Source organism: Rhinopithecus roxellana, chromosome 17 (genome assembly GCF_007565055.1).
Source record: "Rhinopithecus roxellana isolate Shanxi Qingling chromosome 17, ASM756505v1, whole genome shotgun sequence".
In the NCBI taxonomy this organism is placed as follows: domain Eukaryota; kingdom Metazoa; phylum Chordata; class Mammalia; order Primates; family Cercopithecidae; genus Rhinopithecus; species Rhinopithecus roxellana.
The window spans coordinates 70,291,533-70,306,958 of record NC_044565.1 but is presented as its reverse complement, the minus strand read 5'-3'; the positions used below and the strand labels follow the sequence as shown (position 1 = coordinate 70,306,958).

At 48.8% G+C, this 15,426-nt stretch overlaps 1 protein-coding gene across 4 annotated transcripts in view; it reads right to left on the bottom strand.

Annotated features, from left to right (window-relative positions):
• Positions 1 to 215: 215 nt before the first annotated feature.
• The window catches only part of BABAM2 (BRISC and BRCA1 A complex member 2), a 451,290-nt gene continuing 436,079 nt past the window's right edge, over positions 216 to 15,426 (bottom strand). For 2 of the 4 annotated variants that reach the window (XM_030920637.1, XM_010371190.2), the window contains 2 exons: positions 11,701 to 11,874; positions 216 to 659 (listed from right to left, as the gene is read on the bottom strand). In XM_030920637.1, the coding sequence (XP_030776497.1) occupies positions 11,715 to 11,874 (160 nt within the window). In that variant the 3' untranslated portion in view covers positions 216 to 659; positions 11,701 to 11,714. The remainder of the gene's footprint in view (positions 660 to 11,700; positions 11,875 to 15,426) is intronic. The other 2 variants (XM_030920638.1, XM_010371191.2) reach the window with 1 other exon arrangement.

The following is a 15,426-nucleotide window of genomic DNA, read 5'->3' as shown; positions in this document are numbered from 1 at the left end:
GGGGTCTGGAGGGTATGGATGGCCGGGGGTGGGGGATGTGTGTGCTAGAACCCATTTGTCATTGAGCAACAGCTTTTGGCCAGGCTGGGTGAGTGGCTGAAACCCAGCGGGTTGGTCAGATTGACTCAGGTAACTCCTTCTCACAGTGGAGGACTGCGCAGATAGGAAATGCTGAGGTATGAAACACACATGCACGCACAGAGGGAAGACACTAGTTTCAGAGGAAAAACGGCGAGGGGCATTTAATCTTAAGAGGTCTCAGAGACAAAGGCTTTGGAAGAAAGGTGTGGGCATTCCTGATGCTTTACTTTCCCCGGAAAATTACTGCACCGTAATTTGTGAGTTTATTTCTTCCAACTAAGAAATAGAGGCAAGAAAGAGGGAGTAACCCGAAGTGAAGGGCTCTAGGATCCAGGGACCACCAGCCAGCTCAAGTTGGATTTCAGCAGTTGGGGCTGCCTGGGGTGTGCAAAGCTGCTGTGTGAGCAAAACGCTGCCGTGAAGACATTCCAGGCGGCTTCCAGGAAGCGGCTGTATGTGCTGACACGCATGTGGACAGGCAGTCTGGCTGGCCACCTCTCAAGACTGGTGTTTCCTAGAGCTTTCCATTGGCAAACGCTGCCTCCTGGAACTGAGGGACAAAGGTTTTGAAATAAGCCCTGGTGGGAAAGAAGGGGAGAAAAAAAATTGTGGTTAGCACAAACAACTTGAAAAAAAGTACAACTCGGAGCTTTCAAACTAACTCAGAACAGTTGTTATTTATTGTTCGTGCATGTTGGGCTGGATTTGCCTTCTCTGCTGAGGCAAAGCCCTTCGGATTTTTCCAAGGAGGTGCACGCAGTTCACTACTGTGATACTCTCAGGAATACGCAAAGGGCCCGTACGTGCGCCCTCCTGGCTGCCAGTTCCTATGAGATACCTGCCCTCAGGTCCCGCTGCCTTTTTCAGGACAAAGACAAGGGCCTGGTCTAAGCTACAAGACAGTGTGTGTGCAATTGAACCACACAGTCATTTAGAGATCTGAAGTATCAGGAAGGTTGCCTTTTCCACTCGGTTGGACCTTTGACTTCATAAAGACAGAGGGTCTAATAAGCTTTTTAACACACTCTATTTTTTTAGAGATGGGGCCTCACTCTGTGAGCCAGGCTGGAGTTCAGTGGTCCAACCATAGCGCACTGTAGCTTTGACCTCCTGGACGCAAGTGATCCTCCTGCCTCAGCCACCCAAGTAGTTAGGACTATAGGCGTGTGCTACCATGTCAGCAATTTTTTTTCACTTTTTTGTAGAGACAGGGTCTTGTTGCATTACCCAGACTGGTCTCAAACTCCTGACCTCAAGGGATCCTCCTGCCTCAGCCTCCCAAAGTGCTGGGATTATAGGCCTGAGCCACCACACCCAGCGCTAATAATTTCTAAATGATTCATGGTCTCCATTTATTTCCAAACACATATGCAGTCTGGTCTACTGGAAAGAAAGCTAGGCTGGGTGTTAAAAGAACCCTTCCCAGTCAGTGCAAGAGGGGTGGCAGGACTGGAGGCAGCCCATTTGGCCTTTTCGGCATCCCGGTTTCTAATCTGTGGAAGCAGGGCCAAGTTCTACCTCAGATGTGCACCTGCCGAGCCCACACTGTGTCAGGCACCGTACAAGGCATCAGGCGTGGCGGGGTGGCCCAGCCATGGGACCTGGCATATGGGAGACTGCAGTGTGGAGGAGATGGACACATGGGTGACCCCCCATCAGGGCACCAATGGCAGTCCTGCGGGCCGCAGTCCATGCAGCAGGGAAGGGGCAGTGCAGGGGCATTTCCAGCAGCAGCTTGCTGTCAGTTGAGAGGTGAGGGAGAAAAGTGAGGGGAGGAGAAGGGAGGGGCTGCAGAGGAAGGAGATGGGCACCCATGCTCCTGGTCACCAGGCTTGCCTTCTAGCCCCACCCCACCGACACTCACACAATCACGGTGACACCTTACGTGTCCAGGAATCTCACCTCAGAGCAGTGGTGAGAACCAGGCAGGGCCACCAAGAGCTGTCACCCTCAGCACTGCAAAGACTTCATCACCTCACCCACAGGGAGCCTCCCACAGTCCATTTTATTTAGGATCTGGTCCTACTGAGCCTGGCTATACCGGCTCCCGGCTCCCAGCTCCCAGGAGATCAGAAGCAGCAAATCTGCAGTGAAGGAGCTAACCCAAAGACCTCGGAAACGGATTCACGGCAGCAGTGAGAAGAGTACAGAAAACTGCTCAGGAGCACGAGCACTCACTGGGGTTCCTGTGCTGCAGGGCAAAGAGCCCCACGCAATCCGACAGGCCCTGGAGTCGTCTCTGGAGCAGAGCAAATGCAGCGGCTGGTGCCACCGGCTGCCCGCCCCCTTCAAGTCAACTGCAGCCCTCTTTCCAACCTGGCCTTGGGATGCTCTGGCTCTTTCTCAGTGCTGGCCTCCACCACGGCCTCTGCAGCACGGAAATGGCAGCTCCTCTCTCTGGAAGCTCTCTTTCCCTGTGACTTCTGTGACATGTGGTGCCACAGCTGTCCTGCCTCTATCTACCTCTCCCTGCCCCTCCTTCAGCACTCCCAGGCGCCATCGTCCTTGAGGTCACGCAGAGCAAGGTGGGAACTCCTGGGCCTGCAGCACTGCTAGCCCAGCCCTCCCTCCCCTCAAACTTCCAGTCCCACGTCTCCAACCACCTGTGGGACCCCCCACCTGTCACTCTGTAACTCACACCAGTGTTCCACATGGATGTTTTCATCACTTTCATGTATCTGAAAATGCTCTGACCAATTTGGTTTTCTGTAACAGAACCTTCAGTTTCCTTCTGAACCAGTTTCCATTCTCCCTAAACCCCATGGTGAATTCATCCTCAAGGTTCCTGCCGCTAAGTCCCTCCGTCCGTAGTGACTCCCATAGCTCCTGTCTTATCTTTTGATGGCACTGCTTCAGAAGCTGCTTCTCCCCTGGACATGAGGCCTCCTTTGCCTTTGTTTGCGGCTACATTGATTCTCTTACAGTGTGAGTCTCTGGCCCTTTCCTGAGCAAGATCTTAATGTCCTCCAAACTCTCAGCCTGGCATTCAATGACTCTCACTATCTGGCTCCAAGTCATTAAGAAGACAATCTATTCTGTTCCTCTATCATGTTTTTTGAGATCATGCAACCCTTTGAGAAGCTAAGAAAGTTCAGGATCCTCTCCTCAGAGAAACTGCAGGGAAGACCTCCCCCCACTGCAACCCGGGGATGTCACAGGTCCCCTAAGCCGGCCACGGTCCAGAATATGAGCCTTGGATCTACTCCCTCTCCCTTCTTCTCATCTGACTACCTGCTCTTCCTCACACATGCCATATGCCACCTCTGGGTGCTCAGGACAAATATCCTTGCTTCCATCAAGTCTTCCCTGGTCCCCAGGAGGTCCTCTCCCTGCACGCTGTCCGTGCTTCTTCTGGGGCACTTGTCTCACACGCACAGGTCTTATCTGCCAGCCCCTGGAAAGTGGGAGCACATCCTGCTCCCAGTGACCACCAGGCCTGGCTCAGCGTAGAAAGCACTCGGTGATGGGCTGTGGCTTTAATGTAACTAATGGTGGCCACCAGTTTGTAAGAAGCAGCTATAGTATGTCCATTACAAGCTGTTTAAGAAGGCGGGAGAGGTTGGGCGCAGTGGCTCACGCCTGTAATCCAGCACTTTTGGAGGCCGAGGCGGGTGGATCACCTGAGGTCAGGAGTTCAAGACCAGCCTGGCTAACATGGCGAAACCCCATCTCTACTAAAATACAAAAATTAGCCGGGTGTGGTGGTGGGTGCTTGGGAAGCTGAGGCAGGAGAATTGCTGGAACCCGGGAGGCGGAGGTTGCAGTGAGCCAAGGTTACACCCATGCCATGGCACTCCAGCCTGGGCGGCAGAATGAGACTCTGTCTCAAAAAAAAAAAAAAAAAAAAAAAAAAAAAGAAAAAGAAAAAAATGAAATAAAGAAGGTAGGAGAGAGAGCAACCCCAGAAAGACAACAGGTATAATATTTAGATACTGAGGAAGAACACTTCAGTCCATTCTCAAATTTCAAACTTTGTCAACAGTAAGAAAGATAAAGCACCCTCTTCCATCCACTTGTGATCAGCACAGTCCTGAGCCAGCCAAACCGCCACCTTCTCTGGCACTCAGGACCTCAAAGTCCTTATCCATTAACGGCACCATGCCACAGTCACCCTTAATGCAAAAGGAGAGCTGTGATGTGGAGGAAAGAGCTCTAGACCTAGGTGAGGCCAGGCAGGGCAGGAGAAGCCCTGGGCTCTGTTCTCTTACGAAGAGTAGGGGTGATAAGGCCACCTGATGCCACACTCGCATGGGACAGTGTGTGGGAGGAGACAGTCAACTGTTGGCTGCCACCCAGACGCTGAGGGCCACTTATTCCTTCCATATGTTTCACCTGCTGCTGTTTTCCCAGCACATGGAAATGCGGCTCGAGAGAGTCTTGTGGCCCCACTTCTCCACAGGGTCTGAGATCGACAGGCTGCCACCAACCTCTGCTGCATGGATTCTGTGGCCTGATGTGCACTGCGGAGTCTGGCCCATCCCAGTACCACTTTCAGGGAGGGCCGAATGTGCCCCAAGTTAGAGGTGAGGACGCCACCTTCCCTGACCTTACAGCTACGAACATCAAGGGGAGAGGCTGCAGCTGAGCTGCACTGTAGCCCCCACAGGTGCCGGATGAGCAGATGGTGCTGGAACCACTGCTGCCCTGGGTGCTGGCCTGAGCGGGTCCGGGTCCGGGTCCGGGTCCGGGTCCGGGTCCGGGTCCGGGTCCGGGTCCGGGTCCGGGTCCGGGGAGCTCTCCACCTACCTCCCCAGGCCCAGAGTCACACTGGGTCCCTAAGGCAAGCCTCATCAGCTCAGATTTTCCTTGGAAACTTATAGGGGAAGGGGCTACAACATTGCAAGCTCTTTACACAAAAAGGTCTTGGCAAGAGGGAGCACATTTGAAGGGCAAGCTTTTTTCTTTTCAGAAAGTTCTAAAGTTTCCTGTTCTGTCCTGGGCTTTCCCTGCCAGGGCCAACTGCATGCTGCCAAGGGGAAGCGTGGCGAGGGCTATTTAAAGGCATGATGCTACCAGCTGTTTTCAGTGAGTGCTTCTCAACTTGGATCCTCATTAAGTCAGTTAAGGGAGGGGGAGGAGAAGGAAAGGGAAAATGACAACTGGCTCCCACCCATTTATAGATTTTAAAAAACACTGTTTTCATTTATTTCACTTTTTATCAGAGAAAATGGAGAGCTGCCCAGATTACAGATTGCTAATGGCAAGAGGTATCTGTCATCTTTGAAAAACCTTTGACCCACAAAGTATGTAGTAAGCTGTAAAAGTGTAAGCGTGTTCTAGGGGATAGTGAGGTCTCCTTACCTCCCCATTAACTGGCCAAGTGGGGCCCACAGGAGAGGGCCCTGAGTGTCAAGCTCCTCACTGAATGCACACTGGAAGGGAATTTATTTTTAGACGGAATTAGAGCTCAATATGCCTGAGGGCAAAATGAGCTTCGGGCCCTCTTCACTGATCTCTGTCTCACTGCTCAGGGTTTCATAAAATTACAACTCAGTCCAACCCAGGAGTCTCAGTTAGGAGAAGAAAACGTAAGGACTGGGTGGGTTTTCCATGAATTCAGAGCAGAAGTAGGGCTGGCCCAGGCTTCAGCCCACAGGCACGGCATGGTGGAGGCAACAGGGTCAGGAGTCAGGGGGTCTACTTTTGTGGGCCTTGGGCCCAGGGTAAATCTCTTCTGGACTTCAGCTCCCTCACCTACAAAGCAGAGTGCTGTTAACTGAGGGTCCTAAGGCTGGTGGGCTGTAGAAGGTGAGGGCAGCCTGTGTGGGGCGGGCTCTGGAGCCAGGCAGACTGGGCTCGAGGCCTGGCCACGCTCCTTACTTGTTGATCATAAGGGCAAGTGACTGCAGCTTTAGTTTCTTCATCTAAAAGGTGGGAAAACTGTGCCTACCTTAAAGGGTTTTTGTGAGGAGTGGATGAGATGGTCTGAGTAAGCGTTTGGCATGGTACGCGGCATAAGAGATGACCCGTAAACATCAACTATTACCATGGGTACCCGCTGGGGCCAAAGGGAAGAGGCTCTGAGTCTGAGTCCGTGGAAATAGCCAGAAGAACATGTGTGTGCAGAAGCAGGCAACCTGTGAGAGGTCTAGGGTCCTTGCCCTCAGTTCAGGCTTTCCCGAGGCTCCTTGGATCAGGTCTTCCCTCCTCACTGATCACACTGAGCTGGCAATCGCAGGCAGAGATGGCCAATCTCAGGCTTGGACACTCAGCCAAAGTCATGGGACACTGTGTGTCTTTTGCAATCCAGTCTAGAGCTGCTCGTGGCATCCTTGTGGCATCAAAGGACAAACTCTGCAGCCAGAGGCACCTCCAGCCCTTGCCTGTCTTCTGCCCCCCAAACCTGCCAGGTGTACTCCTTGTGTGTGGTGTGCGGATTTGGTCAGGGCTTGATCAGGGATGACGCTGCAGCTCTTCCTAGAGGGGTATTTAGGAATCACATGGCTCCAGCTGCCAAGAGCAGGGTGTTGGTTGGCCTGGTCCTCAAACAGCTCTTCTTCTGTCCAGGACAACATGCATCATAAAAGAAAGGCAGTGGGGGAAGTGGAAAGAGCGTTGCACTAGGAGGCAGACGACTCACAGCTCTAGCCCGGGCCCTGGCTCATTGTGTCATCCAGAACTGGGACTCCATTTCCTCACCTGTAACAGGACACTTTCTACTTAATGATCTTATGACCACCCAGTTATCGTCTGAGATATCATCCACGTGATCTTGAGCAAGCCACTTAAACCTTTTGTGTCTTGATTCTTCATCTATTAAATTCAGACACTAGTACCTCTTCTCTTTTTTTAAAAAAAGTTCCAGGATCCACGTTCAGGACGTGTAGGTTTGTTATATAATAAAAGTGTCCCACGATGGTTTGCTGAGCCTCTCAACCCAGCACCTAGATATTAAGCCCCGCAGGCATTAGCTATTTATCCTGAAGCTCTCCCTCCCACCCTGCCACCCACCAGCAGGCCCCAGTGTGCAATGTTCCCCTTCCTGTGTCCGTGTGTTCTCATTGTTCAGCTCCCACTTATCAGTGAGAACATGTGTTTGGTTTTCTGTTCCTGTGTTAGTTTGCTGAGGATAATGGCTTCTAGCTCAAACCATGTCCCTGCAAAAGACATGAGCTCATTCCTTTTTATGGCTGCATAGTATTCCATGGTGTATGTTTACCACATTTTCTGTACCCAGTCTTATCATTGACGGACTGGGTTGATTCCATGTCTTTGCTATTGTGAATAGTACTGCAATGAACATATGCGTGCATATATCTTTAAAAGAGAAGGATTTATATTCCTTTGGGCATATATGCCCAGTAATGGGATTGCTGGGTCAAATGATATTTCTGGTTCTAGGTCTTTAAGGAATTGCCACACTGTCTTCCACAATGGCCAAACTAATTTACATTCCCACCAACAGTGAAAAAGCGTTCATATTTCTCCACAGCCTTGCTGGCATCTGTTGTTTCTTGACTTTTTAATAATCGCCATTCTGATTGGCATGAGATGGTATCTCATTGTAGTTTTGATTTGCATTTCTCTAATGATCAGTGATGTTGATATTTTTTCATATGTTTCTTGGCTGCATAAATGTCTTCTTTTGAAAAGTGTTCATGTCCTTTGCCCACTTTTTAATGGAGTTGTTTTTTTCCTATAAATTTAAGTTCCTTGTAGATTTGGATATTAGACCTTTGTCAGATGGATAGAATGCAAGATTTTTCTCCCATTCTGTAGGTCGTCTGTTCATTTTGAAGACAGGTTCTTTTGCTGTGCAGAAGCTCTTTAGTTTAATTAGATCCCATTTGTCAATTTTTGCTTTTGTTGAAATTGCTTTTGATGTTTTCGTCATTTGTCCTGAGTGGTATTGCCTAGATTTTCTTCTAGGATTTTTATAGTTTTGGGTTTTATATTTAAGTCTTTAATCCATCTTGAGTTAATTTTTGTATAAGGTGTAAGGAAGGGGTCCAGTTTCAATTTTCTGCATATGGCTAGCCAGTTTTCCCAGCACCATTTATTAAATAGGGAATCCTTTCCCCATTGCTTGTTTTTGTCATGTTTGTCGAAAATCAGATGGTTGTAAATGTGAAGTCTTATTTCTGAGATCTCCATTCTGTTCCATTGGTTTATGTGTCTGTTTTTGTACCGGTACCATGCTGTTTTGGTTACTGTAGTATAGTTTGAAGTTAGGTAGCGTGATGCTACTTTGTTCTTTTTGCTTAGGATTGTCTTGGCTATATGGGCTCTTTTTCAGTTCCACATGAATTTTAATGTAGTCTTTTTAAAATTCTGTGAAGAATGTCAATGGTAGCTTAATGGGAAAAAGCATTGAATCTATAAATTGCTTTGGGCAGTATGGCTATTTTCGTGATACTGATTCTTCCTATCCATGAGCTTGGAATGTTTTTCCATTTGTTTGTGTCCTCTCTGACTTCCTTGAGCAGTAGTTTGTAGTTCTCCTTGAAGAGGTCCTTCACACACCTTGTAAGTTGTATTCCTAGGTATTTCATTCTCTTTGTAGCAACTGTGAATGGGAGTTCATTCATGATTTGGCTCTCTGCTTGTCTACTGTTGGTGTATAAGAATGCTTGTGATTTTTGCACATTGATTTTGTATCCTGAGACTTTGCTGAAGTTGCTTATCAGCTTAAGAAGCTTTTGGGCTGAGACAATAGGGTTTTCTAGATAAAAAATCATGGCATCTGCAAACAGAGACCGTTTGACTTACTCTCTTCCTATTGAATAACCTTTATTTCTTCCTTTTGCCTTATTTCTCTGGCCAGAACTTCCAATACTATGTTGAATAGGAGTGGTGAGAGAGGGCATCCTTGTCTTGTGCTGGGAATGCTTCCAGCTTTTGCCTGTTCAGTATGATATTGGCTGTGGGTTTGTCATAAATGGCTGTTATTATTTTGAGGTATGTTCCATCAATACCTAGTTTATTGAGAGTTTTTAACATGAAGGGATGTTGAATTTTATTGAAGGCCTTTTTTGCATCTATTGAGATAATCATGTGGTTTTGGTCTTTAGTTCTATTTATGTGATGAATTACGTTTATTGATTTGCATATGTTGAACCAGTCTTGCATCCTGGGGATGAAGCCGACTTGATTGTGGTGGATAAGGTTTTTGATGCGCTGCTGGATTCAGTTTGCCAGTATTTTATTGAGGATTTTTGCACTGATGTTCATCAGGGGTACTGGCCTGAAGTTTTCTTTTTTTTGTTGTACCTGCCAGGTTTTGGTATCAGGATAATGCTGCCCTCATAAAATGAGTTAGGGAGAAGTCCCTCCTTTTCAACTGTTTGGAATAGTTTCAGAAGAAACGGTACCAGTTCCTCTTGGTACCTCTGGTAGAATTCAGCTGTAAATCCATCTGGTCCTGGGCTTTTTTTGGTTTGTAGGCTATTTATTACTGCCTCAATTTCAGAACTTGTTATTGGTCTATTCAGGGATTCAACTTCTTCCTGGTTCAGTCTTGGGAGGGTGTGTGTGTCCAGGAATTTATTCATTTCATCTAGATTTTCTAGCTTACTTGCACAGAGGTGTTTATAGTACTCTCTGATGGTTGTTTGTATTTCTGTGGGGTCAGTGGTGATAGCCCCTTTATCATTTTATATTGACTAGCACCTCTTTTCAGGGAGGTTGTGAGGAGAATGGAAATACGTATCAAGTACCAAGTCCAGGGCCTGATACATGGCAAGTTTCAGTAGCTGTAAAGGTGGTGGGAGCAGTTGGGTTATTATTGGACAGCTTTTATCTGCATAGGATAGTTTTTATCTGTATAGTTTTATACAAATGGGGCAGGGTTAGTGAACACTGCAGAGCCCCAAGCAAAAAGTGCCACAGACAGTTTTGGGGGGGACATGAAGGCCTGTTCCTCTCGGCCACCCCTCTGCCCTCTGGCTCAGGAAGCATTAAGTGATCAGGGGTAATGCCTGGAAAATGACATAATGGTTGGGTTCTAGAGAAGGGGATCTAGGGACACTGAAGAAAGTTAAGACAGGGAGCCATCAGGGAAATGCTCAGAGGCCTTGGGGTTGAGGCCAGTAGGAACTTTTGTTCAATGAAGTCTCATCAAAAGGGTTCTTTCCTACTGGAATTATAGTGCTTTATTGATTCAATAGATCTTTTCAAAAGAATAAAAATCCATAAAATAGACATCTGACAAACTGAATCAATATAGCTTTAAATAAATGAAAACAAAAACAGAATATACAATCCAAAGAGGTTGGGGACTCTGGGGGCAGGGAGAGAGCACCTAAGGCAGTTAAGCTTCGCAAAGGTGGTTCTTTCAACACTACTGGGTGTGGCAGGGGTCATGCTCCCCATTTTGCAGGTGAGAAAACAGAAGCTTAACAAGTTTAGTTAAGATGCCTGCCAATATCACTCCAACCCCAGTGCCACTAGAGCCCGGCCCCGTGGATGAGACCGTGTGGTCTTGTTGCTGTTAGCCTCCTTTACTTGGAACTTTTTATTTTGCAAGAGCCTAACAGTTGCCTTCTTCCAAAACAGGACTTGAATTATGGAATTCAAAAATGCTTTTCTTTGGGTAATTGTAAGATGAGCCTCATGATGTTTGCTAGAGTCAGGCCAATGTGGTGGTAGGGTGGGGTGTGGTAGGAGAAGTGGTTCAGGGACACAGCCCTCACTGTCAGGAAATCAAGGGCATAAATCAAGTCAGAGGTCATTTTTGCAAATAGAGGCAAGTTCCAACATCTAAGGCTCATTGCTTTTTCCAGTTTTCTTCTGCAGCTGTGACTTCAACTGGCACATGTTTTTAATCAGTCATATGAAAACCGATTGTGGTCTGAAAATCAAAGCAGTCCTGTAAATAGTGTAAGACAAGTCCTGCTAATCATGCCTCGTGGTCTTGCCTGGTCCTTATTGTCCTGAACCGCCACTGTAAATTCTGACTCACTTGGGGTTACTCGCCTCGTGTCAAAGGGTCATCCTCACAACAGGCTGGCTACAAAGAGACCTGCTTCTGTTTCAATGCCCTTCGCCCCAAACCCTCCAAAGGCCCCTGTGACAACTGCCATCCAACTGGGTGCCTTGGTGAGTGAGTGACTGGCACGATGGGAGCTTGTTTTGTAATTATGCCCTGGGCGATGGCAGCCTGGCTTTCGGGTGTGGGCTTTAGGAACAAACAAGTGCTTGTAAATGGCTCACCTACACAGTCAATCTTGCTAAATGTGCCAACCCCGGAGCATGCCTGGTTTGTTTTCAGGGGGTCTAAGCTTGCAGAACAAGGAAATTAACAAACTTGAGATGCAAAGGCTTGATATCGCAGTGAGAACACAGTATCACATGCTCCCAGCTTCAGGCAGAGGCCCTTGCCCTCAGCTGGAATCAATCTCCCCTCTACTCGATTCCACAGCACGCTGGGCTTCCAACCTCGGGCTGAGCTATGTCTGCCTTGTGTTTGAGATGTTTAGATTGGTGTCTAGACTACAATTTATACAGCTCGGCTTCCTCGCCTGCGAGAAGGCTGACTGTGGTCTCAGTATGTGTTGAATTAAATCAAAGGCCGTTTTAGGAGGACTTCAACAACAACTGACTGAAATCCATTTCTAGACATCAAAGTATTGGGATGAATTCTGGTTCCTGCTAAATCACAGGGTATTTTTAAATACTTACCAAAGCGATCAAAATTACTGAGCAGTTCTCTCTCCCTCTGAGGCCCTCCAAGGAGGCCCTCTGGAGCTTGGCCTGTTCCTCTGGGGCTGGAGCAGCTTGCAGCCAGTTTTTGCAACTGCAAAGGCCAGGACTTGCTCCCACGGGCTGCAGGCATCTCTGCTCCCTTGGCATCCCCTGGTGCAGCAGATGAGAAGGAGGAGGAGAAGGGAGGGCCAGCTGGCTAAATGGAGGGAGGGACAGGGTAGTCCTAATGGGCTCCTGAGCCTCCACCGGCCATGGGACCAGCTTCCTTCTCTGGTGTTCATCGCAGATGTGTGCACGCATCTACACATACCAACTATTTTCTCACACCCTGGGAGAAGCTCCGTGAGGGCAAGGCCCATGGGTCATATTCATCCATCTTTGCATCCCCAGCCTGAAATATAGTGTCCAATACACACCAGCTCAATAAATATTTCTCAAATGCAAGCATTTAGCTTACTTAAGATATACTTCAGAATGACAGAATGTTGTAATAGAAGGAAAAAGGAAACCGCCGAGGTCAAACATTACAGGGAAGGGGAAGGGGAGACTAAGGACGGGAGGTTAGGATGGTTCCTGTGGCACTGCATATCCTAATGATACGTTAGCATACGTCATCCCTGTAAGTGCCTAGAGGGCAGAATTTGGGGATGGTTCACCCTTAGTGCCCTTGGTGCTCACCTTGTCAGAAGCTCCCAGCAGGTGAATGTCAATTTGGTGCTAAATGAATGCCTGTTTGCCCAGGGGGTTGACCTGAGGCCCCAGAGCTAGTAGGAGGAGTGTAAGCCAGTCCTCTCCATCCCCCTCCCTCTCGGACTGCTGTGCCCATCATAACCTGCTTGATGACAGGCAGGAATGGCTGTGTGGCACTGAGAAAGGCTGGGAGGATGGGTGCACCTGGCTGGGCTGGGGCTGGGAACGAGGCCAGGTGGTGGGTGTGGGGGGCTAAGGAATGTGCTGCTGCCTGGGGCCTGGGAACCCAGAGAAGGGCCCCAGCCCTGGGTTTATCTTGTCTCCCCATCTGCACCTGCCTGGTGTGCCCAGATAGTGAGTCCTCTGCTCACTCTGCCCAGGGCTGCAAGAGCAGGCACTCAGCACAGGCCACGATGTGCTGATGGCCACGTGGCTGCCTGGGGTTGAGGTGCAGGGTACTCACCACAGTCCCGGCCAGGAGGAGGGCTACTCACGCAGCTCACCTGCGGGGAGAAGTGGGCCGCCTGTCCGATGGTGGTGAGTCACCACCAAGGTCACAGATTACCCTCCACTTCTTAGTCATCGAAAGGTGAAAAACCAAAGGGTGGCCCTCAAAGAGGAAGTGCCCAGGGACCCAGCAGAGCTGACCCTGGAATGTGGGTCCAGGCCCCAAGTCACACCCCAGCTGGGACAGTGCTCCGAGGTTTGTGCGCGGCACGGCCAGGCATCAGCCTCCACAGCAAAGTGCCAGACTCCCAAAGGAGGGCCTAAGGAACACTTAGGAGATCAACTCCTTGGGGTCTCTAACCTTCCCCTCCCCTGAGGCTCTCTAGGGCTTTGAAGTGTTATTTGCCTGGTTATAAGTTCAATTTCTTCCACCAGATCTCAGCATCCAGAGGCCAGAGCTCATGGCTTCCACAGGTGCTCAGCCCCTGCATGCTGGCTTTTGGGCACAGCTTTTGGTCACCCAGCACTCTGGGACATTCACCCCGCTGGCTGGGTGTTTGAGGATGTGGGGGAGGGGCAGCAAGATTGGCCATGGTCCCTCCTCTCTTCACCCTCATCCCCCTGACAGCTAAAATCACACCCCCAGACACCTGGCTCTCTGGGCTTCAGACAGAAAAGCAGCAATTCCCAAAGAAGAAACTACTCAATGGGAGAGGGTGTCCAAACTCCACTCCCTGCTGGGGTACAGTGGCCGTCTAGAGACAATGGCCTTTGGTCACAAGAGTAATTCTCACAACAAGAACTTCAGGTGGGCTCTGCTGGGATATGGTGTGGGGAAGTTCCATGCAGGCGGGCAGGTAGCAGAATGTCCAGCTGGAGGGGGCCTTAGGAGTCTTCTGCAATCATGCAGTAGAGAGGCTGGGGAGAAGCACAGGAGGAGATGCACCTGCTCTGCTGGGCTGCAGGGCTCACTCCACACTGCACCTGCACCAGCACCAGCCCTGCACGTGCTGACAGCAGGTAGCTCTGTGGCCCCAGGCTCCAGGTACACAGAGGGAGGGGGGGAAGGAAAGGAAGGGCATATATGCAACCTGGATGAATGATATCCACATGTGGTGTCAAGTAGGCTTGTTCAAACAGTGGGTTGCAAAATCCATTTCGTGGGTTCTGAGCAGCATTAAAATAAAGTGAAATAAAATCAGAGTGCACTGTATGTGGCACTTTTGTTCTAGTTATATATACTGGATTCAAATGTAAAATATCTTGTGGATTGTGGTTAAAAAAAAAAAAAAGGCTGGAAGCCATGAGTATAAGGAAAGGGAGGCGCCTACTACATGCCAGATATCATGCTACTTGTTTTCATGTGTATTATTTTATATTTACTCCTTCTAACAGGCCTACTACCAGGCAGGTGATTCTATTTTTGCCAAAAATAAATCTATGATCAGAGATGGAAAGTAAGTTTTCTTTTCTTTTCTTTTTTGAGATTAAGGCCTCTCTCTCTGCACTCTGTCACCCAGGCTGGAGTGTGGTGGTGCGATGTTGGCTCACTGCAGCCTTGACCTCCAAGGTTCAAGTGATCCTCCTGCCTCAGCCTCCCGAGTAGCTAGGACTACAGGAGTGCACCACCACACCCAGCTAATTAATTTTTTTTTTTTTTGTAGAGATGGGGTTTCACTATGTTACGGGTCTCACTATGTTGCCTAGGCTGGTCTCAAACTCCTGAGTCAAGTGATCCTCCTGCCTCAGTCTTCTAAAGTTCTGAAATTACAGGTGTGAGCCACCATGCCTGGCCCAAAGTAACTTTTCTAAGATCACACAGCTAATAGGTGGCAATGCTAGTTAGGAATCCAGAGCTGTCTGACTCCAAAGGGCACATTCTTCCCATGCCACCACGATTTCCAGTGGAAAGTGTACTGTCCACTGAGTCGGGAGCCTTGGGTTCTGTCCCTGGCTCTGCCATATAATGGTGAATCACTGCTCTGTTTTCTCATCTATGCAGTAAGGGAGTAAGATAAATAATTTCTAAAATTTTTTGATTTCATGCTCTCTCCCATCCCAAACCTCATTGTGGCAGTATTTTAGTCTCCCCCGTTAAAACTTTCCTAGAGTTGCCAACAGCTCAGTAGTGAATTTCGAGGGCTACTTACTGCCAATCCCCATTGCACCTACATTTGTTCTACAAAACCCCCTAAATGGCCCTGTCTCTGGTAGCTCTGTGTGTCTGCAGGTATTGACTGGTGCTGTTAGCTCTTATCTTGGGACCTGCATTGTGTAGCTTTTCAGCAGGATTATGACTGTGATGACAAGAGACCAAAGGGATGACCTCGACCTCCCTCTCACGGGCCCATGCGGTTCTTGGAATGGCTGGGGCATCCTAATGAAGAATGAAGGCTACTCTGAGTGTCTGGGGAAGGAAAAGAAGTGCAAGAAGGAGGGTACGTGCAGTCCACCCAGGTGACATGTGAGGGACCACAAATGTTCTCCAAATAATGAGCCCCAGAAGAGCAAAGGAAGCCCAGAAGGTTCCTGTAACATACAGATCATCTTACAACTCCCTAGGGT